The sequence below is a fragment of the Berghia stephanieae genome, chromosome 1 (assembly GCF_034508935.2).
Source record: "Berghia stephanieae isolate SIO BIC M18660-M18661 chromosome 1, UCSD_Bste_1.3, whole genome shotgun sequence".
NCBI classification, from domain to species: Eukaryota; Metazoa; Mollusca; class Gastropoda; order Nudibranchia; family Aeolidiidae; genus Berghia; species Berghia stephanieae.
The window spans coordinates 56,010,131-56,035,130 of NC_088360.1; the positions used below are offsets into that span (position 1 = coordinate 56,010,131).

Below are 25,000 nucleotides of genomic sequence, written 5' to 3' on the forward strand. Positions count from 1 at the left end.
GATTGTCTATTCTTCAAAGGACAGGAGACTTCACCTCAAGGTAGGAATTCCAGTTGGTCTTTACCCTCTCTCTCTTTCTCTCTCTTCATCTCTCACATTCGCTCTACTTTCTCTCTCTCGCTTCCTCTCTCTCTCTCTCTCTCTCTCTCTCTCTCTCTCTCTCTCTCTCTCTCTCTCTCTCTCTCTCTCTCTCTCTCTCTCTCTCTCTTTAAATATACATGTAGAAATTGGGTCAAAATCTCACAATTTTGCTGGACTGTTCATCACAATTTGTTGAACTTCTCCTGTTTCTGGTTCAAATATGCACAGTTGAGTTCCATTTAAATTTTTGAAACAAGGTTTTTGGGTGATTCGTCTCTTTCCTCATATTTAAAATCATAGAGGTTAAGGAGGTCGCAAAACTCTCAGCTAGCTTAGAGTTTGATTCACTGTTTGGGAGAGTTCTGATGTTCTGTTTCCCTAACAAATTGTTTGTCACCTGGTGCCATGCTGCTCTTTACATGATTTTAAGTTTCTAAATTTTGTATTGTAATAATCCTTTTTATCCTTTTTAACTTTCCTTATAAAATTATTTAATTTTCTTTTCATGGCACAGTAAATATCATGACCGACAGTTATTCCAGTTTTTTGCCATTGCTTTGTGCCTCTCTCCTTTGTTTGGCCTTTTTTAACTCTGAGTTGAACCAACCAGCTTCTCATCTTTCATGCTGTTTTGTTTCTTTGTTTTGTTGTACATAATGTGGAAGTGTTTGATAAGATTTTGTTGTTGCAGGTAAAACCTTTTTGTTTCCTTCTTATATAATAATAAATAACTACAAAAGTAATGATTGGATTATTTCAAAACTTTGTATGCACATTATTAAATTTATGTTCGAAGCACACGACAAATTTTATTACTCTCGTTAAATTGTTAATGCAGTATCCAAGGTGTTATCTTTGCCCATTGATTCAACTGTGCACGAAACAGGTGCCTAAAATTCAAAGTCAGTTTTCTCAAAACTTGATTTTTATACTTTCCTTACTTCAATGGCTCATATCTCGGAAATTAATAATCAGAATTTTATAAATTTGGTATCAAATTTTCAATGATAAAATAAGCTTCGATTGGGTACAAAAACATAAATTTGAAAAAAACAGACTTAATACCCTTTCGAGATATATACTAAGAGCAGCCCTCTCACAAGATATTATCTAAGACTAGGCCACTTATAAAATATTATGTATAGACTAAGACTAGGTCTCTCACAGTGTTATCTAAGACTAGGCTACTTATAAAATAGTAAGTATATAATAAGACTAGACATCTCACAAGATATTATCTAAGGCTAGGCTACTCATAAAATATTATGTATATACTAAGACTAGGCCTCTCACAAGATGTTATGTGTATAATAAGACTACACATGCACTTGCACATATCTGTTAAAAACTCGGAAAAAGCCTTGCAGTGGTAAATGTTTTTTTTTTTTTTTCTTTCTAACAACTATTTAGTTGAGCCAAGCCTTGAAAATCTTGAAAGTTAGAAAACTCGGTGGTTAGTCAAGAATCAACAATAATAAACTCGATTTTTAAGTCAAAGAATTGAGTTGTTTTACCTACATTTTATTATCAGTCCCTACCTTGTGTTGCAGATATTTGATGTCATCAAGCTCCTGGAAACGAGGATGGCCATACAGGGGCGGTTGGGGCGGATGGCCATGCAGGGGTGGTGAGGCCATTGAGGATGAATATGGTATTCAGCGGAGCAACTGGATGGGGCATGTTGGAGGGCCCCTGGGATTGCAATGTCAGTAATCTTGATGATGGAGGTGTTGTTGGTGGCGAGGTGATGATGGGGATGTAGATGATGGAGCAACAGTAGTGACATTGTTGGTGAAGGTGGCATTGTTGGGTGACGAGATGATGGAAATCATGATGGTAGGGTTGTGATGGTGAAGTGATGATGATGAGAAGTGATGATGATGGCAATGGTTGTGAAGGGAGGTGACAGTGGAGGAAGGGATGATGGTGGTATTGGTGGGGTTGTAGTGATTGTGATGTAGGGATTGTGTTCGTCGAGGACGGTGGTGGTGGATGGAAGTTGTGGGGAGGATGAGGATGCTGGAGGCAGATTCAGTGATAAAGTGATGGTGGTGGTGTGGTTCTGGACTTGGGTTCGAGTTGATTCCAACTGGTTGGGGCCGGGTGAGTTACATTCGTGTTCTTTGTTGACAAGATGATTGTGGTTGGCATTCGCATGTATTTGAAATACAGATGAGTGTGCTTCTACCGGTGGGGGTGTATTTGTTTGTGTCTCAGGTCCATACCCAAGTGCAGTAGGTGGACTGGAGGCCTACAGGAAACCCGAATGTGTTTGGGCAGAATGTTGATTTACATTTGTCTTGAAGACGGGGGATAGGGATGTGATTTGTTTGATTCTTTCTGGTTGGGGTCATTTCGATCCTGGGTTTGGAATTGTGCCATTTATCGGATCTTTATTGTTGAACCTGCTTCTATCATTTTCGCCAATCCACGGCTTTCACTTATTACCACTAACCTCACAGCATGGTCGCTTCTATCACAACCCCTATGACTCTACCATTACTTCCCATCATCTCATCCAAAGCTATCACTTCCCAACACAACCACTGCCATCAGAATCACCTCCCATCATCATCATCTTTACCACCATAGCCCTGCCGGAGTGACTTCCATCATCACGTCACCTGCCTTGCCATTTTCATCATCATTGTCACTGCTGCTGCTTTCATCATCTACATCCCTGCCATCACTTTTATATCAACACCACTTTCTTCATCTTGAGTTCTGCTGTTGCAATCTCGGCCAACATGATCCTGAAAGTTACTCTAGGAGTGCCATAGTCATTTTCAGTGGCTTTATCATCCCTGCATTTTCAAGCGAGCAACTTCACCTCGAGGTAGGTTTTCTCTCTCTCTCTCTCTCTCTCTCTCTCTCTCTCTCTCTCTCTCTCTCTCTCTCTCTCTCTCTCTCTCTCTCTCTCTCTCTCTCTCTCTGTACGTGTGTGTGTATGTGCTTGCATGTGTCTCTGTTGACTTATTTAACTTATTTAATTTCTTTGATAATTTTTTACTATTATACAACATAAACATGAATTACATTTTTTTTTCTCTAAAGGACGGCATCAAGAGACGGGAGAGGATTCTGCACTCTTCAAAGGACTGTCGACTTCACCTGGAGGTAGGAATTCCAGTTGGTCTCCTTCTCTCACTCTCTCTCTCTCTCTCTCTCTCTCATTCTCTCTCTCTCTCTCTCTCTCTCTCTCTCTCTCTCTCTGTGTGTGTTTGTGTGCGTGTATGTGCGTGAATGTGTCTCTGTTGACTTATTTAATTTCTTTGATAATTTTTTACTATTATACAACATAAACATGAATTACATTTTTTTTTCTCTAAAGGACGGCAAGAAGAGACGGGAGAGGATTCTGCACTCTTCATAGGACTGTCGACTTCACCTCGAGGTAGGAATTCCAGTTGGTCTCTCTCTCTCTCTCTCTCTCTCTCTCTCTCTCTCTCTCTCTCTCTCTCTCTCTCTCTCTCTCTCTCTCTCTCTCTCTCTCTCTTCCTCTCTCTAAGAGTGTGTATGTGTGTTCGTGCATGTGCGTTCATGTGTCTCTGTTGACTTATTTAACAGGGGAAGACATTGTAGGGAAGAAAAGACACCATGATACTTTGATAATTAATTATTATTGCTATACAATAATAGCTAATTGAATAAATAATGAATGAATACACGATAAGTAGATACAAAGAGTTTTCAACAGCTGTGAACTGTAAACTACCTGTGATCAGTATTGCCAGGTTGGCAGATTTTCCACCAAATTTGCAGATTTTATATCATCGCGTGGCAGGGAAAAAATGCCTGCGGATGGCAGATTTTTAATGATTTGTATACCATTAAAAAAAAAGTAATAAAAGTATAGCAATCGTCTTATTATTTCTTCTTTTCTCCCATTTCAGTGGCTTGATCATCCTTGCCACCGTCAAGCAAGTCAAGCAAGTCAAGCAAGTCAAGCACCTCAAGCCATCAATGGTGACTCTTATCACCATTGCCACTTTCACCATCAATGGTGACTCTTATCACCATTGCCTCTTTCACCATCAATGGTGACTCTTATCACCATTGCCTCTTTCACCATCAATGGTGACTTATCACCATTGCCTCTTTCACAATCAATGGTGACTTATCACCATTGCCTCTTTCATTTCCTCCTTTCATGTTTCTTTATTTCCTCTTTCCGACACTCTCCTATCTATTATTTTTAATCCTAGATTATAAAATACAAGCACTTAAAGAATTTCATTCACCAAGATTTAAATGCCCAATCTTTCACCACAGACATGGTTACTTTCAGTTCCACTATATCTATAGTTTGATTAGACTAGGAAACTCATACCCTGATTCAGCTAAAAGATCATGTGGCAGTCATATTCATAGTATAACCTCACTAACCAATGCTGCCTAGGGAAAGACCACATGCACAGTAGATAAAGCAGCGACGGACGCTCTGCTAGAGAGTGGGAAAGTGGGTGGCCACCCTTGGACTCCTTAGGGAGCAAGGGACTAGGTTACTAATATTAACACCTCCCCCAGCCCCCCAAGAATCCTCCAAAGTTGCACTCAGTCCTCTTATAATCTATACTCTAACAACCTAAAAGATTCTTAAGGTAGAGGTCGTCTTGAAATGGTGCACCACTCTTCTCTGCATGTTTTTGGCTACATTCAGCTGCCTTTTCACATCATCCATAAATGTTCTTGGTAGTTTGCCATTTGGTCTTCTGCCTTCAACTTTGCCCTCTAAAATATTTTTCATAATGGAGTTTTCTTTTTACATTACCAAAATATAAGTTTTCTTGATTTTCTTGTGTGGAGCAAGGTTGTTTCAATTTCTATGGTATCACAAACTTCTTGGTTGTTTTTTTTATAATTTGACTTTCCCGCTTATCTTTTCAAGTTGTATAAATGTCCACATTTCAAATGCTTCTATGTTTTTTTCGAGTACTTTATTGAGGGTCCGCGTTTCTGAACCAAAAAGCAGTGCTGAGTGAACATAGCATTTCAGAACACGGAATTTGGTACTGAGTTGAATTCAATCTACCGTTGATTTTGCTATTGCTATTCTGGTTTTAAGTTCATGATGACATTCTCCAGTGTTTTCTACCTGCTGTCCTAAATACTGTTTCTAGATTTTTTCGATTAATATTTATGTTGACTAATGCTTCTCCCTTTCTTGTTACCAACATTGCCTTGGTCTAATTCACATTCTTGCCCAATCCCAACTTTTCACTTTTGTTCTTTACAGCGTCTTTAAATCATTTTTATTTTCTGCCAACAACATATTGTCATCCGTATATCTAATTTTGATCCCTGGTAGATGGTCAGTTTCTCTGAAGATAAACGTTGTGTATAAGTTAAAAAGATATGTGACAGTACACAACCTTGTCTGACTCCTCTTTTGATTTCAGCATATGGTGACAATACTCCTTGTATTCTTATAGATGCCTTTTGGTGCCAGTAAAGGTTTATAATAAGCCTTTTATGTCTTTCATATCAAATCCCGTTCTTTCCCATCAACTTCCGTTCCTTCCAAATTGAATGATACTAATACTAATTAAGATATGATGGCCTGGGTTTAGAAATAGAAATAATTTTTAAAATTATTTATCAGGGTATACATAAGATTTCATAGGGGTTTAGTTTAAATCATCCTTAGATTTGCCGACAAAAGTACTATCACTAATAAGGTATTTTGTAAGAATTAATAGACTACAGCATTTATATAACGCAATATCCACTTAACATGCTCAAAGTAAAATGAGTAGATTGAGTCATGATGTCTATTAGGCGATATTACAAGAATGCACACATGATCTCATTGTATACAGTAATTTCCCAAATACTTGTGGTACTGTTTTTTGTATTGTTTTTTTTTTTTTAAAGTTCCAATTTTATTCAATACCATCTGGTGACCTGCCACTCAAAACCCTCACAATTCCTAATTATATCGGATCAGAGAGAAAGTTCAATTTTTGAACCACATTTCATGGTTTGTTTAATTTGATATTATCACACGGTTTAGTGTGGCTAAATCTAAAATTAGATATTATCTTGGCTGAAGTGGTGAGAGTGAAAATGCATGTTGTAAAATGATAAGTCCTGTCAAACATTCTAACATTTTGATGTATTATAGAAGAAACCTCATTTATGGTTTGATTAATGGATATGACACATTTTTATGTGACTGAATCCAAAGTTCGATATTAAGTAATAAGAGTGAAAACGCTCGGCTAGAGAGCGGGAAAGTGGGTGGCCACCCTTGGACTCCTTAGGGAGCAAGGGACTAGGTTACCAATATTAACATATATATTATGCAATGTCCACTTAACATGCTCAAATTAAAACGTAACACGTAGAACGAGACATTTTAGGCGATATTTCAAGAATTGTTTTCCGTCAGAGTCAACATTGTTATCGACCTGATACTCATTTTAATCCCAAGTATGGTGAGAGAACATAGTAACATTCGAAATGTTTTAATTTTTATGAACAAAGGTGTTGTTCGCAACACAACTTTCAGAGATAGAATTCAGAGCGGTTGATTAGTCAACAACATGCATTACGCCAAACGCCGTGATCTATAGTAAAGATATAATATTTTCCTTGTGAATCATCTCTAACTTTTCTGCAATATTGCAGGCACTGTAATCCAAAACTTACTGTCATTTCCTATGCAGTATTTTGTCCTTGTTTAAGTCATGCAATTGCCATAAAAACCATAAAGACAAAAACTTTCCTTTCACTTTTTGGACTTGATCTGGAATGAGACCATTTGGGTTGGCAAAATATCTCGACTTGGTTGGAGAATTGGGTATAAACAAGTTTATTCTTGGTAGATTTGATTTTGGTTTTTGAGATTCAAAAACTGTCAATTTTTTTTCTAGAAAGTCTGTCTCGTCCTCTCTGATTTGATTTTTTACAATCTTGTAAGCAGCTTTTAATGATAGTTTTGTAATAATATCAGATGACTTAATCTTTGTATTCTCTTGTCATTGAGATATTAAGCATTGATTTGTAATATACATAATGTTTATTGAATTTGATTTGATTTGACCTATGTTACAATTCCTATTGTGGGCACATAATTTTTCTGTGCAGGCCCCTATGTCCGAAAAGGCAGAGGTATTTCAAGAGAAGAATTATGATACCACACTGCGCCGCTAAGATAAGTAAATACATTAGACATGAATATAATGGCATTGTTAATATTATTTTACAGATACATATTTTTAAACATATTGGTCTGATAAATTTGTATTGTTATCCATACTTGCAATCCAACCCAAATTTTACTATTGATGTAGATAGTTGATGCATTATGCAAAAACTGATTATGAGTATTGTATTAAATTTGAGAGCTCAACATTGTGTTCTTAGATTTGAATTTAAACATTCATGCCTTCAATTTTCATTCTTGAATTCCTTGTGTTGGGGCGGGGGGTCTTCTCCTGCTGACTGTTGTGTTCCACTATTGTTCACACGCTTATAATCTCATCTATCCTATTTGATTAATAATCCCTGGGTGGAGTCTTATGACCTCCCATGGTGGAAGGCGAGGTCGCTTGCTTTGTCTTTGTCTTTTATCCCCTTCATCTGTTTTCCTTTTCCTTGGGTTGGGTTCCTGGCCTCCCATAATGGGCAGGGAGGTATATGCCCCTCTTATTTGTTTTCCAACTTGTTTTGTCTTTGCGGGTGGTTGGATGGGAGCATCACCCTTGAATCATATACCTATGATGTTCGCATGGGTGTACGATCCGATAGTGATGTCGTTTCTTCTTCTCTTTACTAGCCTATCCTCATTCTTTGGTTTGTGATTGTATTTTTGACAGGGGATATTTTTTTCTGTAAATCTTCTGCCTGTTTGTTCTTGGTTAGTTATAATTTAGCTTATGATATCTTTAGGTTATGATTTTGATTTACATTTGTACTTTTTTTGTTAGATTGCTTGTTTTTTTCTTTCAGCGGTCTCTCATATAACCTCAATTGTGTTGGAAGAGACCTAAAGCAACAAACAAAAAAAAAAAAGCTTTCTGTCTTTTCTTTGTCTTGGAATCTGGGTGGGGTTCCTGACCTCCCATAGTGGGCAGTGAGATACTTACTGTGTCTTCTCTCCCCCTATATCTGTTTTCCAACTTGCTTTCTGTCTTTGTATTGGAATGAGATTACTTGGTTTTGTCCTGGTCCTGGCTGAGAGGGAAACCGTCAAATGTATAGTTAGTTTTGGGAGATGATACATCTGATCCCTATTTGTTCCCAGTTCCCCTGTGTCTTACTTTTTCTTGAGTGCTTTGATTGTAATTCTAGAACTTTTTACTATCCCATTTTCTTCCTTTTTACAGCGCGGACATGACTTAAATGTGTTGCAAGCGCCGTAAAACCCTTAAAAACAAAAACAAACATCTCTCTGTTATACACAGCATTATGTTATCTTTATATTATATATGATTTGTAAAACATTTGAGTAGGGACCTGTGCTTGTGTCTGGACGAGACTTTTAGTGATCTCAAACTAAGTACTTTGTTAGAGTGCTCTTGGAATCGACACCTGTTTCTTCTTTGAACAAATTCCGCTTTGTCTTACCTTTTCTTGTTCCCATAGTGGGCAGGGAAGTACTTCCAAGTCTTCTATCCCCTTATATCTGTTTTTCAACATGCTTTCTGTCTTTGTTTTAGAATGAGATTACTTGGTTTTGTCCTGACCCTAGCCGGAGTCCTAGCTAGGAGGGAAACAGTCAAATGCATAGTTATTGTTTTGGGAGAGGATGTTTTTTTTCCTTGTAAATCATGACTCTGTTATGTATTATTATATTTATTATTTAAAATTATAATGTAAGCATTTGAGTGTGTTCCTTTTTGATGGATTTTGTGCATTTGTCTGGATGAGACTTATGTGTGATCTCAAACTAAGTACATTGGTGGTATGCATCTACATCTGATCCCTATTTGTTCCCAGTTCCCATACGTCTTAATTGTTCTTGGATGCTTTAATTGTAATTCTAGAACTTTATACTATCCCGTTTTCTTCCTTTTCACCTAAACGTGTTGCAAGCGCCGTAAAACCCTTAAAAACAAACAAAACAAACCTTATCTTGGGTGCTTTAATTGTAACACTAGAACTTTTTACTATCCCGTTTTCTTCCTTTTTACTGGCGCTGATATGACCTTAATGTGTTGCAAGCGCCGTAAAATCCTTAAAAACAAAACAAAAACATTTGTCTTGGAATGAGAATGTTTGGTTTTGTCCTGACTCTGGCCGGATACCGTCCCTGGCTTGGAGGGAAGCAGTCAAATGTATAGTTGTAAATCATCTCTCTGTTATGCACTGTATTATTTTTCCTTTTACATAAATACATATGTATGATTCGTAAACAGTTGAGTGTGTTCCTCTTGGCGGGGACCTGGGCTTGTGTCTGGATGAGACATTAGTGATCTCAAACTCAGTAAACTGATCGTGTGCTCTTGGAATCTACATCTGTTCCCTATTTGAACCAATTCGCCTTTGTGTTGCTTTTTTTGGCTGGGTGTTTTAATTGTAATTCTAGAACTCTTTACTATCCCATTTTTTCCTTTCTACTGGCGCTGATATGACCTGAATGTGTTGCAGGCGCCGCAAAACGCTTAAAAACAAAACAAAACAAACCTTTCCGTGGTGCTCTCCCATGGTGGGCAGGAGATCATTTGCTGTGTCTTTTATACCCCTATATCTGTTTTCTGAAGGATTTGTTTTCTGTCTTTGTCTTGAAGTGTGTTTACCCTATTCTGTCCTGGCCCTTTTTTACCAACCCGTTTTCTGCCTTTTTATATGTGGGGTTCCTGACCTCCCATAGTGGGCAGGGAGGCACTTGCTGTGTCTTCCATTCCACTTCATCTGTATTCCAACATGCCTTATGTCTTTGTCTTGGAATGAGAGTACTTGGGTTTGTTCTGGCCCTGGCTGGGAGGGAAACAGTCAAATTATGTATAGTTAAGAGTTTTGGAAGATGATATTTTTTGTCTTGTATATCACCTCTCTTTTGTGCATTATATTACAGGGACCGTGCTTCTGTCAGGATGATACTTTTAGGTGCTATTGGAATCTACATCTGTTTCCTATTTTAATCAAATTTCTTAGGTGCTTTAATTGTTATTTTTGAACTTTTTACTATCCCATGTTCTTCCTTCTTACTGGCGCTGATATGACCTTAATGTGTTGCAGGCGCCTTAAAACCCTCAAAAACAAACTAACAATTATTTCTGCCTTTTTTTTACTGGCGCTAATATATTCTAAATGTGTTGCTAGCGCCAGGAAGCCCTTAAAAACAAACTCGGTGTTTTTTTTCCTGGTCCTGCCTGTGTGTTTTAGTGGTGTGACACTCGACTTCAGATTGGAAGGCACAGGATTCGGTTCTTGCTCTGAGCGGCGCATAGTTGAGCCCTTAGAAAAGGCTCACTGCTCACTGCTCTCGCCGTGCTCAGGTGTAAAATTAGCACCCGACTCTTAACAACGTTGTCTCTGTCCGAAAAAAAAATTGTATTATTGTCTAACCGGCGTATCTCGTCCTACTTGTTTCTGTTGTCAAGGGGCTCATTATAAATAAGGGCTTTAAGCTTGTTTAGTGGATGCTACGCGATATCAAATGCTCTGAATATTGAATATTTTACTTTGTAAACATGCAAGTACATTCTTCATATCGGGATCCTTTGCTTGTGTCTGAGCTGGACTTTTAGTCCTTATAAATCATCTCTCTATTTCTATTACCAAACTATTATTGTTATTTAATTTTGAATAGATACTTTGTAAACATTTTAGTGTATCCTTCATATCAGAATCCTTTGCTTGTACCTGGATGTGACTTTTATGTTACTTCAAAATAGGCACATTGCTCATGGAATCTTCTGTTCTCTATTTGAACAAATCCTCCTACTTTTTCTTTTGTGCTTTAACTAAAGATGTCCTTTGGGTGTCGCAAGCGCCATAAAACTAATACAAACTAAATGATACATAATTTACAATTTATAAATTCATTTAAAATGAATAATGCAGGTGCCTCTCATTTTTAGATTTTTCTGGGGTAGCTCGAGATCCATCTTTAGACGTTCGGAGGCCAATTTGTGCCTCCTAGAGCCGACCAGAGTATGTTTGGAGCGATCTGAAGCGTCCCATCGACTCGGAAACTGCCTTGAGCCGTCCGTATTTGTCTAGAGGCGGCCAGAGGTAGTCTGGAGCGATCTGGAGCAGACCGCAGCTGTCCGGAGGTTTTCTGAAACCGTATGGAACCACCCAGAGCAGTCCATCGATAGTGTTATTTTGCATTATTTTGTCACGATTTTAAAGTTATTTTTTTAACCGTCCGAAGGTATCTGAACACGCTTGAATCCATTTGAGCCGTCTAGTCTGGAACCATCCAGAACCGTCTGTGGTGTCCTCGAAGCCGCCTGAAGCCATCTGGAGCCGTCCGAGGCTCTTTGGAAACGTCTGGATACATTGAAGCATTTTGCAGAAGCTCATTCAGAGCCGTCCGGGGGTAGCCTGAAACCTCTGAAGGCCGTCTGAAACCCCCAGACCCAATCAAACGCGTCAGAAGCCGCCAAAAGCCATCAGGAGCCATCTAGAGGCCGTCTAGAAACATCTGGAGGTAGTTTGGATCAGAGGCCGTCTGGAGGCGTTCGAAATCATGTGGAGCCATCCTGGCCAACTCGGAGCCGTCCAGAGGCAGTCTGGAAACGTCCAGATGTCATATAGAGTCGCCCGTAGGTAGTTTGGAGTCACCTGAAGCCGTTTGGAGCAGTCCAGAACCGCCTTGCCTAGAGGCCTTCTGGAGCCGTCCAAAGCCATCTTGAGCTGTGCGGAGCATTCCAAAAGCCTCTGGGACCGTCCAGAATCCATTGAAGCCTTTTGAAGTTTCATTCCCACCATAAACCACAACTTAAACCCCACCCCCCTTTTTGATGTCTCAATATCTCGATGTGATGTGAAACCGCTGGATTCCCATCGGACGGGCGTACAGCCGGGCCATAAAAGGCCCACCAAAACGATAGTATGTCGGTGCAACAGCAAGAGGGGATTTTTGAAAAAGAAGAAGGAAGAAGAAGAAGAAGAAGAAGAAAAAGAAGAAGGCGAAGAAGAAGCATTGATTACTTGATAATAATAAAAATAATAATAATAATAATAATAATAATAATAATATTAATCGGGAAGCGTTTATTTATCTATTTATTTATTGTTAATTTTGCGGTCGCTGGTCACGAGAATGGATGCCTTCGAGATTAGGTTTTCAGATTATCGAGAGCAGTTTAACTAAACTAAGAGCCCAGGTCACCACATTAACAAACAATCAAATATAGGAATAATCAACTCAATAAAGATTTGTAATTTGATATTAACTCATTTTTATTTCTTTAAGATCAGCAGGAAATCACATAGAATTCGAGTTAGATATTGATGAAACAGCAGCCTCCAGTCCATTGCCATAACACAAAGGGATCCCACAACGATGAAAAATACATATATTTAAAAGGTCTAGAAACCCATCCCTCTCATCCCCCCATCCCCCAACCCAACAGGATGTCCAGGCCAAAACTTCACAACTATAAAGCTAATTACCTCCTATTCAGATCGTGAACTTCAGTACCTGAATAAGAGGTACTATTTGTCATCGATAACCCTGTTAACTTTATCAAATAACTATTAGATTTGTTACTAATATGCGCACACGCGGACACAAAAACACGCTCATACTCTCTTACACACACACACACAATCATACACACACACACACACACACACACAAAACATTCGATTAATCGCACTTTGGTTAGGAAGAGATTTGATCCCAAATTCATTATCAAAATTTTGATGATGCCACTCTCACAAGAAGTCTTTCCAGTAAGGCTAAAGGTTATTATGTAACAGCTTATAACATGTCAAACTATATACTAAAAATCTGACAAGTCATTTATTGACCACATACACACATACACACACACCAACACACACACCCACACACACACACACACACACACACACACACACACACACAACTTGTGCTTATATCATTTGTTGAATAACTTGTAAACTGGTACTCTGGTAAAATCGTGTATTAAAATATTTAGCCAGAAAACTCGTCCTTCAAATATCGATCAAATTAAATTACCCTCATCTTGGCAAAAACTCTCAAATCTGGGACTTCGCGGACCTGGATCTATTATACATGGATTCCACTTTAGTTCCCCATCAACCACTCTCCCAATTTCCTTTCACTCAAAGAAAAAATAATGCACGCATTGTAATTATCAATCCATTTAATAATAATTCTACACGATGAACTTGATAAACGTAAAATGATATATAATTGAATGTCAATTAGCTTTGTCGCCACTCACTTAAAGTCACCATCTTCGCCATTTGCAGATCTTATTTTATTTTATTTTTTTTTTTGGACCCAAAGAAAGAGACTGACATCATTTATTGGTTGGTTTCGTTGTCAATATCCTACCGAATAAAACATTATGCGCAATAATATTATAAGTAAAGACTAAGTAAATATCATACATTAGGTATTTATCTGGTATTAACATGCATTTTTTCCCTTGTCGACAACAAAATACAAACCCGGTCTTTTTTGGGGTGCCAAATTTGATTTGTTGGAAATATCCAACCTGTTTAACATTATGGAATTTGATATGATGTGCGTATGTTTTTATATGTGTGTGTGTTTGTGTGTGTGCGAGAGAGAGAGAGAGAGAGAGAGAGAGAGAGAGAGAGAGAAAGAGAAAGAGAGAGAGAGAGAGAGAGAGAGAGAGAGAGCTCTAATAGTGGGCAGGGGGGGGGGGGGTACATACTGTGTCTTCTATCCCCTTATATCTGTTTTCCAACATGCTTTCTGTCTTTGTCTTGGAATGAGATTACCTGGTTTTGTCCTGGCCTTGGCCGGAGTCCTAGCTGGGAGGGAAACAGTCAAATGCATAGTTATTGTTTTGGGAGATGATATTTGTTTTTCCTTGTAAACCATCTCTCTGTTATGTATTATTATATTTGTTATTTTGAATGTATAATGTAAGCATTTGAGTGTATTCCTCTTTGTTGGATTTTGTGCTTGTGTCCGGATGAGACTTATAGGTGATCTCAAACTAAGTACATTGGTGGTATACTCTTGGAATCTACATCTGATCCCTATTTGTTCCCAGTTCCCCTGTCTTACTTTTTCTTGGGTGCTTTAAGTGTAATTCTATAACTTTTTACTATCCCATTTTCTTCCTTTTTACTGGCGCTGATATGACCTAAATGTGTTGCAAGCGCCGTAAAACCCTTAAAAACATAAAAAACTTCCTCGTTATAACATACAGAAACTTCAACCTTGAGGACCGAACTACATTTTATTTTAAAATAATTAGTGGGCAGGGAATTACATACTGTGTCTTCTATCCCCCTATGTCTGTTTTCCAACATGCTTTCTGTCTTTGTCTTGGAATGAGATTACTTGGTTTTGTCCTGACCCTGGATGGGAGGGAAACAGTCAAATGTATAGTTAGTTTTCGGAGATGATATTTCTTTCCTTGTAAATCATCTCTCTGTTATGCACTGTATTATGTTTTGTTGATGTATTATTTATGATTTGTAAACATTTGAGTATTCCTCGTAGCAGGGACCTGTGCTTGTGTCTGGGTGAGACTTGATCTCAAACTAAGTACACTGATATTGTACTCTTGGAATCTACATCTGTTCCCTATTTGAACCAATTCCCCTTTGTCTTCCTTAATCTTGGATGCTTTAATTGTAATTCTAGAATTTTTTACTATCACATTTTCTTCCTTTTTACTGGCGCTGATATGACCTTAATGTGTTGCAAGTGCCATAAAACCATTAAAAACAAAAACAAAACAGAGAGAGAGAGAGAGAGAGAGAGAGAGAGAGAGAGAGAGAGAGAGAGAGAGAGAGAGAGAGAGAGAGAGAAAGAGATAGAGTGTGTGGATGTTTGTGTGTGTATGTATGCGTTGAGTATGTGTGTGTGTGTGTGTGTGTGTGTGTGAAACGGATGGGGGGGGGGGGGGCTGATGTTGAGTGAGATACGTGATAAGGGCCTTAACAATGGTACTTTAGTCAAGATATTATCGTGAGGACATTTTTGGGGTCAAAGGGAGCAGACACTAGAGCGTATAATCCAATAAAATCTACTGCATTTGACACCCCCCCCCCCCCCAACAAACTTCACAATAAACAAACAAAAATTAAAGAAGAGATAAATCCAACAAACCAAACACACACACGGTCGGACACACACACACACACACACACACACACACATATACACACAGAAACAAACATGTACACACACGTAAGAAAAAATAATAAAAGTACCCCAAACCCCTGCCCTCCAACCACGCACCCCGCCAAAAAAAAAAAATTATCTAAAATCATACCAAAGAAACAACAGAAACAGACCCTGTTCAAAACAGAACATAACGATAAGAACAAACATATCAAGGATTTAGTTAAACATGTCTAAAGTCTCAAAAGTAACTGATTTATTTATTTATTAATTAATTTATTTATTTAGAGAGAGAGAGAGAGAGAGAGAGAGAGAGAGAGAGAGAGAGAGAGAGAGAGTGTGTGCGTGTGTGTGTGTGTGTATGTGTGCGGATTGGGTAAATTAATTTGAACGGAAGTTAAGGTTAACAGAATGCAACAAGATGGAGCCTTTGTTTTAATCACGAGAGACCAAAACGTGGCATTCTACCTCACCAAAGAAGATAAACAATAACACATACCAACAACAACAATAAAGTAAAAAATAACCTTTAGCTTTTATATAGAGCAATACCCACTAAACGTGCTCAAAAAGCTTTCCAAAGGGTTCCTTACAAACAGCAACACATAATAACTAGAACGAGACATAACACCTGTTAGGCGATATTATAACTTTCAGACAGAGACAACACTGTTAACGGCTAAGAACGAGGCTCGGACCCAGGAACTTCCGATTTGAAAAGCGAATATCATACCACAAGACCACATATCCGTAATGTGTAAAGAATAGACACAGTGGCGTGGGGCCATTGGATCGAATGGTGCCAGGCACCGCACCAATCTTTTAAAAATCATTAACAGCATAATTTAATTAAAAATAAAACAGAAATTATAACTCCACTGTCTTTCGCCAACTCGCCAACAACATACTGCATTTTAGTCTCCATTCTATTCAAGATTCCGAATCACGCACTGCGCCGACTCGTGTGTTGGTGACATCACTGCGCGAATTAGTGACCGAATCAACATCGTGGTGCAAAGCAATCCAATCCCAAGCTCCAGTTAATGCTCTATCCATTAGTATCGCTACAGCTGATTGAGCGAGAAACTGGGTCGAATTATACTATCTTCAAATAGCGGAAAAACCCTCGACTTGTGCCAGGATCTGAGAGCTCCACCGTTGGACTGGGGGGATGCGCCAATGTTGCACCATTTACGTCATAATTAGGGTAACTTCGGCCATCCAAAATATTACATTAACTGTCAAAAACACTGATCATTGTCAAGTTTATTTGTAATCAGCAAAGAAAAACAACATAAAACTTAAAGATATGACATATCAAAATCCCCCCCCCCCCCCCTCCTCTTTTTCACGATTATTGAATAAAGTAATTCTTTGCAACGAAGCATTGTGGACGAATTTACCAACATTTTTCTTGTGTGTAGTGCCGAGTTGGTGGTTACGTGTGTATGAGTGTTTATTTGTGTGTGTGTGTGTGTCTGTTTGTGCGTGTGTATTTGTGTCAGTCAGAGAAAGAAAGCGAAGATTGTCAACAGTTATACTTTGGTGTGTTTTTTTATTTCTTAAGTACTTAAGTGGAGTGATTTTTTCTTTGTGATGCTTTAAGATCTGAATCTACCTTTTATTTGTGAAATCATTAATCGTATTCCACTGATTTCCATTATTTGAGTTATACTTTGAAGTTTTGTTTTGTTAAACAATGAATTGCAATGAATCAAGTTGACTCTTTACTTCACCGACCGTTTGGGAGATTGACACTAGATGACAAATTAGAAATAAAAAGACTAGTTCCTCACCAACCAACTGATTTTGAATTAACACAGGTGTGGAAATCTCGAAAACGCTCTGTTTCAGTGACATGGTATGACAGACATGAATGGCTCACGGTTAGTTTAGAAAAAAACGTTTCTTTTGTTTTTATTGTCTACTTTTTACAGATACAACAAACACTGACAAATCATGGACATCTATAGGCTATAGTGACCTTAACCACTTCCATCGTATTTCTTGACCCCCTGAACGTTATTTTAGCACCCTTAAAAGAGTGAAACATTTCTTGCGAAATTCAATGAAACAGGAGCGGTTAAATTCGTTAATGATTCTGTCAATTCACAAAGCTAAAATAGATGCCATTCCAGATTTCAATAAACAAATTTTTAAAAGATTTGCAGATTTTCTTTACAAGTACTAAAAGTAAGTAATTTCTGTCATAGTTTTTCTCTTTTGATTTACATTTATCACATATTGATTGCATTATCTACCAAATCCAATCCTTTAAATGGTGGACAAAGAATAATTACAAAGACCTTTTCACACGGGACTTGTATCTCAGTGTTGTGGCTTGTTGTTTTCATGAATTATTTGTTTTTGTGAGTTTTGTCCACTCGTAGAAACCATCGACCCTCCCCTTTCTCTTCCAAAAAAGAGAGTTTTTAACGTGTGCTCTCTCCTCTTAATCGTGTTCACTGTTTTAGAATTTTTTTTTCTTCTAATCATGGCACCACCATATGCCGTCAATATGCCACGCTGCTGAATAGACAGGTCAACAACAGCTCTTATGTGAATGAAAGACACCACATTCACATCGCAGAATAGCCAATGAATTCTCAAAACTACAGATTGTCAAGAATGAAATTTCACCATAGACTATGTAAAGAATAGCTCAGGGAACAGCTCTATGTCAGTTGAAACTGCGAGCAAATTCAGCACCAAGCCAAGAAAATTAATGCTATTAACAAAGATGAGAGAACCCAACTCTCGTAATTAAAGAAGAAATGAATAAATGAATATAGAGTGTATGAGTTTAAACCTCACCAAAATGTGTTTTAAATTCTATCGCACTCTGAAGAAAAAAATTGACATTTCTAAAACATTGGTCAGAGCTTCAAGAATCGATAGGTTAAAATTGATACTTTTACAATCACATATTTTGAACAATCGCTTCTTCAAGTTAAAAATAAAAAGAAGAATTAAACTGTAACACATGACGAAATATATTCTCGTCGACTCCAAAGTCCTCGCTTTAAAAGAAATGTGTCGCAAATTTATGAAACCCTTTCATATAACTAAGTGCTAAGATGAGATTTTTGCCTCGTACTCTATTCATCATTACGTTTCCTGCTCTCTTGTCACAAATGAAATGTCATTGTCGTTATCATCTCCGTAATACTTTTTCTCCATGTCACGAAACACGGTATTCGTTTTGCAATTATAACATGAGGTAAACCTCTGATGTCACCATCCGTCCATTCATCAGTATTTATTCTAGAAACCTTCAACATTAACAAACGTTGAGACATGCATTGCTGACAAATTGGACAGTACACCATTTGCAGAGTGGGAATACCACTAGATGGAGCCACTGAAAAGGAGGAAGAGGAACATCCTGAAAATAGAGGCGAATTCTGATATTGTTGTCCTGTCTAGGTGGTCGAGGTCATCATTTAGGGTATGCCATACGCTTGGGAACGGGGTGGAGATGAGATGGAGAATGGGCACGCCTGTGGGAAATAGAATAAGTTTAATTTGTTGGATTCCAAGCATATTATATTTTTTAGTTAAAATGTGAAGAAATCAACATATCCGTTGGTTGATATTTCAATATTTACTATGCTATATGGAGCATGTATTATTCGTCTTTGTCAACATCCTCACAAGATTCAATGAACCATCACCACTACCACCAACAGTAATACCACCATCATCACGAACAATAATACCATGACCATCACTACCGACAACAATAATAACACGACCACCACAACAACCAATAATAATACTACCACCACCACCATCAATAACAACAACAACAACAATAATGCCACGCCACCACCATCACCATCAATAACAACAACAATAACGCCACCGACACCACCATCAATAACAACAACAATAACATTAATGCCAACACCACCACCACCATCAATAAAAACAACAATAACATTAATGCCACCACCACCACAACACCACCACCATCATCAACAACAACAACAACAACAACAATAACGCCACCACCATCAATAACAACAACAAAAACGCCACCACTACCATCACAACCACCAATAACAATAACAACAACAGTAACGAACCACCATCACCATCAACAACAACAAAAACAACAACAACATAACTCCACAACCTCCACCACCACCATCAATAACAATAACAACAACAACAATAACGCCACCACCAGCATCACCACTACCACTACCATTGACAACAACAAAAACAACAACAACAATAACGTCACCACCATCACTACCACCACCACCACCAATAACAACAACGACTGCAATAACGCCACCACCACCATCACCACTACCACTACCATTAACAACAACAAAAACAACAACAACAATAACGCCCCCACCACCATCACCACTACCACTACCATTAACAACAACAAAAACAACAACAACAACAATAACGCCACCACCATCACTACCACCACCACCACCAATAACAACAACGACAACAATAACGCCACCACCATCACTACCACCACCACCACCAATAACAACAACGACAGCAATAACTCCACCACCACCACCACCAACAACAACATTTATAATAACGCCACCAATGACCAGTTAAAATTGTCCATTTATTATTTTATTACTATTCATATTTTCGAAGTCAAAGACGTTGTGTTAAGGGTCATAGATCGAAGAGGGAGGGACGAGTAAAGAAATGAAAACACCCACGCCACTCAGCGGGTTGCACTGCAACATATTGTTCAGTTCGTTGACGTTGCTAAGACTCACGGGTGAATTGTCAAAACATGACATAACATTATAGATTTCTTGAACCTATGCGTTTGGAATTTAGAACAAGTTCCCATAACTGCTACGTAACCTTGGGAGAACGTATTGGGAACTAAATCAAATTTTTAAACGCAATGAATTGAAATGAATATTTATTGTCGGTAAAAATACATATTCAAAAATATTTCTATGCAAATAACAAAAACTAAAACAACAACAACAAAACTATATAAAAATGATAATGGAAAAAAAAAAGGAAGTAATGTATATTTTCTTAATAAAATCTTATTTAAAATCAGTTAGCCATATTAGGTTTTCACCGACATGTGTAAATGCATATAATATATTATTATATATTATAATATATGAAATATTATATATTTCACATAAAAAGGACATATCTAAACGGTTTTAATAAATTTTGGAGCCTACCTACTAGAACAGAAAACAGATCTTAACAAGTCTGAACGCAGGGGTTCAAGACAACTTTTATGGAACAAGTAAATACATAGAATGAAAGGGAAAAGTGTCTTTAGGGCCCATTCCACGGTAAAGACTGGAAATAGCCCAGGCGTCAGTCGCAGTGCGGCGCGGCAAAGTGAGCCTGGGCGTGGTGACTTGCTCAAGACCACACAACGCAGCGGGTAGCTGAATTCGATACCGTTCGGGTTCCAAGCAAAGACAATAGGCTTTTAACAAAATCGGGCCGAACGAGACGCCGAACGCCGAACCCGAACGGATATAGCCTTCTCACGTGACCATGAACGAGATCTGGATAGTGAAGACTCTCAAGCGGTATGCAGCGTCGGATCTAAGGTCACGTGATATAGGATAGCTTGGGTTGCTGTTGGCTTGTGTTAGGGGAGGGGCAAGGGGTCAGTGTCATTCAATAGTATATAATTGTGCATGTGGCGCTCTATACAGAGAGAAAATTATAAATTGATTACGGGGGAAGGTGGGGGGAGGGGGGGGGGGGTTGACCCACAAACGATCGAGGTGTTGGGCTTCGGGTAGACCATGATACGAAATCAAAGAGAAAAGGCCGCTGGTACTTGGATGGTGGAAATGGTTGGGGGTGGGGGGGGGGGGGAGTAGTGACAATCGGCATGGGATGTATATATTAACATTAATAATATAGGCAATAGATGACCAGGGATGTGTATTGTTTGTGTATTGTTTGTGTATTGTTTGTATATGTTTGTGTGTGTGTGTGTGTGTGTGTGTGTGCGCGTGTGTGTGTGAAATGGATTACACAAAAACACCTTTCTCTGTAGCTTCCAAATGATTACGTATACGATAAATTTGAAAACCACATTGTTTGAATCAGCTTGCAAAAAGGAGAACATTTATCTTTGTTTCACAAAAATAGGTTTAGAAATAAAAAAATTTTCTAGTAGATTGATTTTGAAAAAAATATTGCTCAATTTTTTAAAATTTAATGATAGTTTCTTTATTTTCCGGTCGATTTTCTTGATTTATATCTCATTTTTCAATTCACAATGCGACGAGCACACTGATGTGTCTCGTGTGATTCAAAAGCGTTGTTTGTTTTTTTAATATATATATATATAATATATATATATATATATATATATATATATATATATATATATATATATATATATAATATAATATACTGAGAGTCCTGCCTCCCTAATTAATTCCTGAGCGTTAAGATGGTGACGCAACTATTACATACAAGACCTTGCAGTCGAGTCGGCAGGGCTTTTGGGTTACACAACCATTTTTACCCATCGGTCAGCGGTACTCTTTGATGTATACAACACTCACCGCCTTTACGCAAAGCCGCCTGCCCATAAATCAAGAGATGGTCTCCTAACTCTTCACAAGCGAACTGTCAAACGAGCAATCGATGATTGGATAAGAATCTCAAGATCTCATATAATAAGGTAAGTTTTGGAGAGGTGATATCCCCCCTCCCGTCATCGGACAGAACTTTCATTGCGTTATATTATATAAGCTCCACATCCTCTTTCTATTCCGGAGTGACGAGATTAGACGAGAGGACGCGAGAAAAATTTGAACACGTGTTCGTTAAAGTCGATCGGTCGGTGAGCTTCGGGCTGTAACTATAACTCCGTATTAGCGCTGAGCCACGCAGCCTCTAATTATTATAACCTCACTCGTGTTATTTCTTATAAGATTTATCCCTTTAATACACCCAGGGAAGAAAATTATAGCTCGAATTTCACTTGTCAACATTAAGAATAATTCAAAAGGCCAGCCTGTTTAATGGTGATTATTATCATTCTAATCCAGACATCATTACCGAGAGGATCTCGTTCGAGTGACACCCATCGCGGTTTGTTTTTTTCGTTTTCGTGTTATCTATTTCTGGTTTTCCCCTTTCTTTACACCTATACTTATTTATCAACTTTGAAAAAAACTATATTTGTTTAAATTATGACGATCCGACAGATGTATCTGCTTAGACTAACAAAACACAGATTTTGTTCGTTAAAATCTTTTTTGTTTGTTTATTTGTTTGTTAGTAATACCGAATGAGTGCGGGAGATGAATATTTATCTCTTAAAGTTTTTTTTTAAAAGTGATAAAAGGGATGCCTCATAATTTTAGCCAATATGATATAAAAATAAGACGAATTTTATATCATGTGAACGACTAGTTGAGAGAGACCACTAACCGACGTCATTGGCGCATTTAAAGAACCAATTTAATAGTACTGAAATGCATTAATTTATTTTTTTAATGGAAAGTGATGTTCTTTCCTTAATTCATTTAAAATCATGAATTTAGCTATTCACAGATTACTCGAACTCTTCTCATTTGCAATCCTGTATTTTTTAAAAGCACAAAATTCGCCGTTTACTACTATCGTAAGCGTTACTTTAATGAATTATGAATAGGTGCGGCTATGTGGTCGAGCGGTATGACACTCACCTTTGGATCGGAGGGTCCTGTGGCGGATTGTGTGTTATTTTTGTGGGATCGAGTCCAACCGATAGCTCAATGGTCTGGATTCGAACTAGTAAGCGCGCTATGGCTCTCGTTACCAGCTGCGCCCCTCAACCTATACCACAAACGGCTCAGATTTAATCTAGGGGTGATTAAGAATTGCCTTAGGGTGCCTTATAACTTAATTGTATTAATAACAAGTGAGTCAAGACAATAGTAACGCCCAATACAATAATAACAATTCTATACATAAAGTTTAATTAGATTGTTACAGGAAAAGATAAAAAGAATAAGTATTTATTTAATATCAGGAAGAATAGCTCTAATTGCGTGGATCTAATCTATTATCTATTTATCTGTTTACTTTGATATAATCATATGTGTCGGTATGTGATTCATTTGAAAATGGTATAAGCCCGTTTGGCTTATCTTTATCCTGCCGGCTTGCTTGATTGAGGCCCATGTATCAGCTAGTTCCAGGGTTGGCTCCTGCTTGCAGGGTTTTCTGGACTTCACAACAGTGTGTTGTAGTTAGGGACTGACATCAGGGGTTTACCACTATGCAAGGACTGGGAGGCAGGGATTCGGCACGGGCTGGGTGCTTCAAGGACAAGGACCTTCAATTAAGAGTTAAAACAACAAGGTCTTAGAGCCAATCGAGTTTGTCTTTCGCCACCGGATCGTCCTAGAGCGACACATCAAATAGCCTTTATTTGCCGACAAAGGCAAGGAGAAGCAGTAACTCCATGATAATGGTAGTTATTACATATGTATCAAACATCAACTGACAGTCGAGCTATCTTACATGATGAGAATTTAACAGGGTTGTGTCCCTGTCATTTCTTAATTTATTTTTATTAACTATAATTGAGGTTATGTGTGGCCGGCGATTGGCGGTAGGGTAAAGACATTCAAGCAATATACATATTGAATATAAATGAAATAATAGCATAGATCATAAACAAATGTTAACTATAGTATAAGATACATATATATATAGTTTTGTACAGCTATTCCAACTTACGAACATCCATGGAATAGCACAATTAAAATATATACACAAACTATAATATTAATAGTAGATTAAGCATTGAATCCACAGTAATATCTCGTTCCACTTTGAATATTAACCAATAATTCATTTTACCTTCAGCCGAGAAGTTTTTACAGGTTTGAAATTGGAGGGATAGCTCTTCGTTCTTGGGCTTCTTAGCGTGTGTGTGATTCGATTCTGAGATGAATTTGATTTTGTGAATTGGGGAGCGCGTCTGAATTATGGGAATAGCCAATCAAAAGAATGTTCCTGTTTTAGATAGCCAATGATATTCAGATGCTTTGGTAAGAAAGAATAACGGAGAGTTTAGAACAGTAATTGCAATTTTAGCTACTCTTGAACGAGATAAGAACCCCAGGGCCTATGCACGCTGGAGTCTTGTTTGGAAAACGTAATTAGCAGGAGGTATGGATACAATGGGCAGGCAATTTGAACAGGTAAATAAGCCTTAAGCTGAAAGCGAGTGTTCCGTTATACAATGGGAAGGTTTCCCACCTATTGACCAGTTTTTCCGTTAGAAAAGTTTAGAGCTTTATTGGAGAAAAGACTGTCCATGTTTTGAGTATCTTACTGGAGGTGTTAATCTGCCTTGGAAAATATATATCTCCACAAAGTTTGAAATGGTTTTGAATGAGACGCTGACGAATGATAAAGACATCACGCAGTGAAAGAAAATCGTTCGTCACATGTCCTAGGATCAAGTCCCGCCGTGAGCGGCAAATAGTTGATTGCTTGGAAAAGGCACTTTACTCACATTTTCTCACCGTAATCAGGTATAAAATGAGTACATGGTCGTTAACCGCATTGTCTCTGTCCGAACTACTATTATTTTTGTTTGTTTGTTTTGTTGTATTATCGCCTAAAAGGCGTCATGTCTCGTCCTACATCTGAAATGTTGCTGTTCGCTATGGACCCCTGTAAAGCGCT

General features: G+C 38.1%; 2 protein-coding genes across 3 annotated transcripts in view; one reads left to right on the plus strand and one right to left on the minus strand.

Moving 5' to 3' along the window:
• Window positions 1-6: 6 nt before the first annotated feature.
• On the plus strand, window positions 7-7,462 carry LOC144977970 (uncharacterized). The gene is made up of 5 exons (XM_078923379.1): window positions 7-40; window positions 1,632-1,708; window positions 3,136-3,198; window positions 3,413-3,475; window positions 3,975-7,462. The coding sequence occupies exons 2-5, from the start codon at window positions 1,665-1,667 to the stop codon at window positions 4,123-4,125; spliced, it is 321 nt and encodes a 106-aa protein (XP_078779505.1). The 5' UTR covers window positions 7-40; window positions 1,632-1,664; the 3' UTR covers window positions 4,126-7,462.
• Window positions 7,463-15,615: 8,153 nt separating this feature from the next.
• Window positions 15,616-25,000, minus strand: part of LOC144977979 (glutaminyl-peptide cyclotransferase-like) — a 105,120-nt gene continuing 95,735 nt past the window's right edge. The window contains exon 8 of one of the 2 annotated variants that reach the window (XM_078923388.1): window positions 15,616-18,819. In XM_078923388.1, coding sequence (XP_078779514.1) covers window positions 18,668-18,819 — 152 coding nt within the window. In that variant the 3' untranslated portion in view covers window positions 15,616-18,667. Of the gene's footprint in view, window positions 18,820-23,515; window positions 23,637-25,000 lie in introns of those variants that run through there. The other variant, XM_078923395.1, reaches the window with a different exon arrangement.

Coding starts and splice junctions, on each gene's coding strand:
- LOC144977970 (XM_078923379.1), top strand. CDS start 1,665: ATGGCCATACAGGGGCGGTTGGGGCGGATGGCCATGCAGGGGTG. Junction 1,709..3,135: donor CGGATGGCCATGCAGGGGTG/GTGAGGCCATTG, acceptor TTTTCTCTAAAG/GACGGCATCAAGAGACGGGA. Junction 3,476..3,974: donor ACTGTCGACTTCACCTCGAG/GTAGGAATTCCA, acceptor CTCCCATTTCAG/TGGCTTGATCATCCTTGCCA.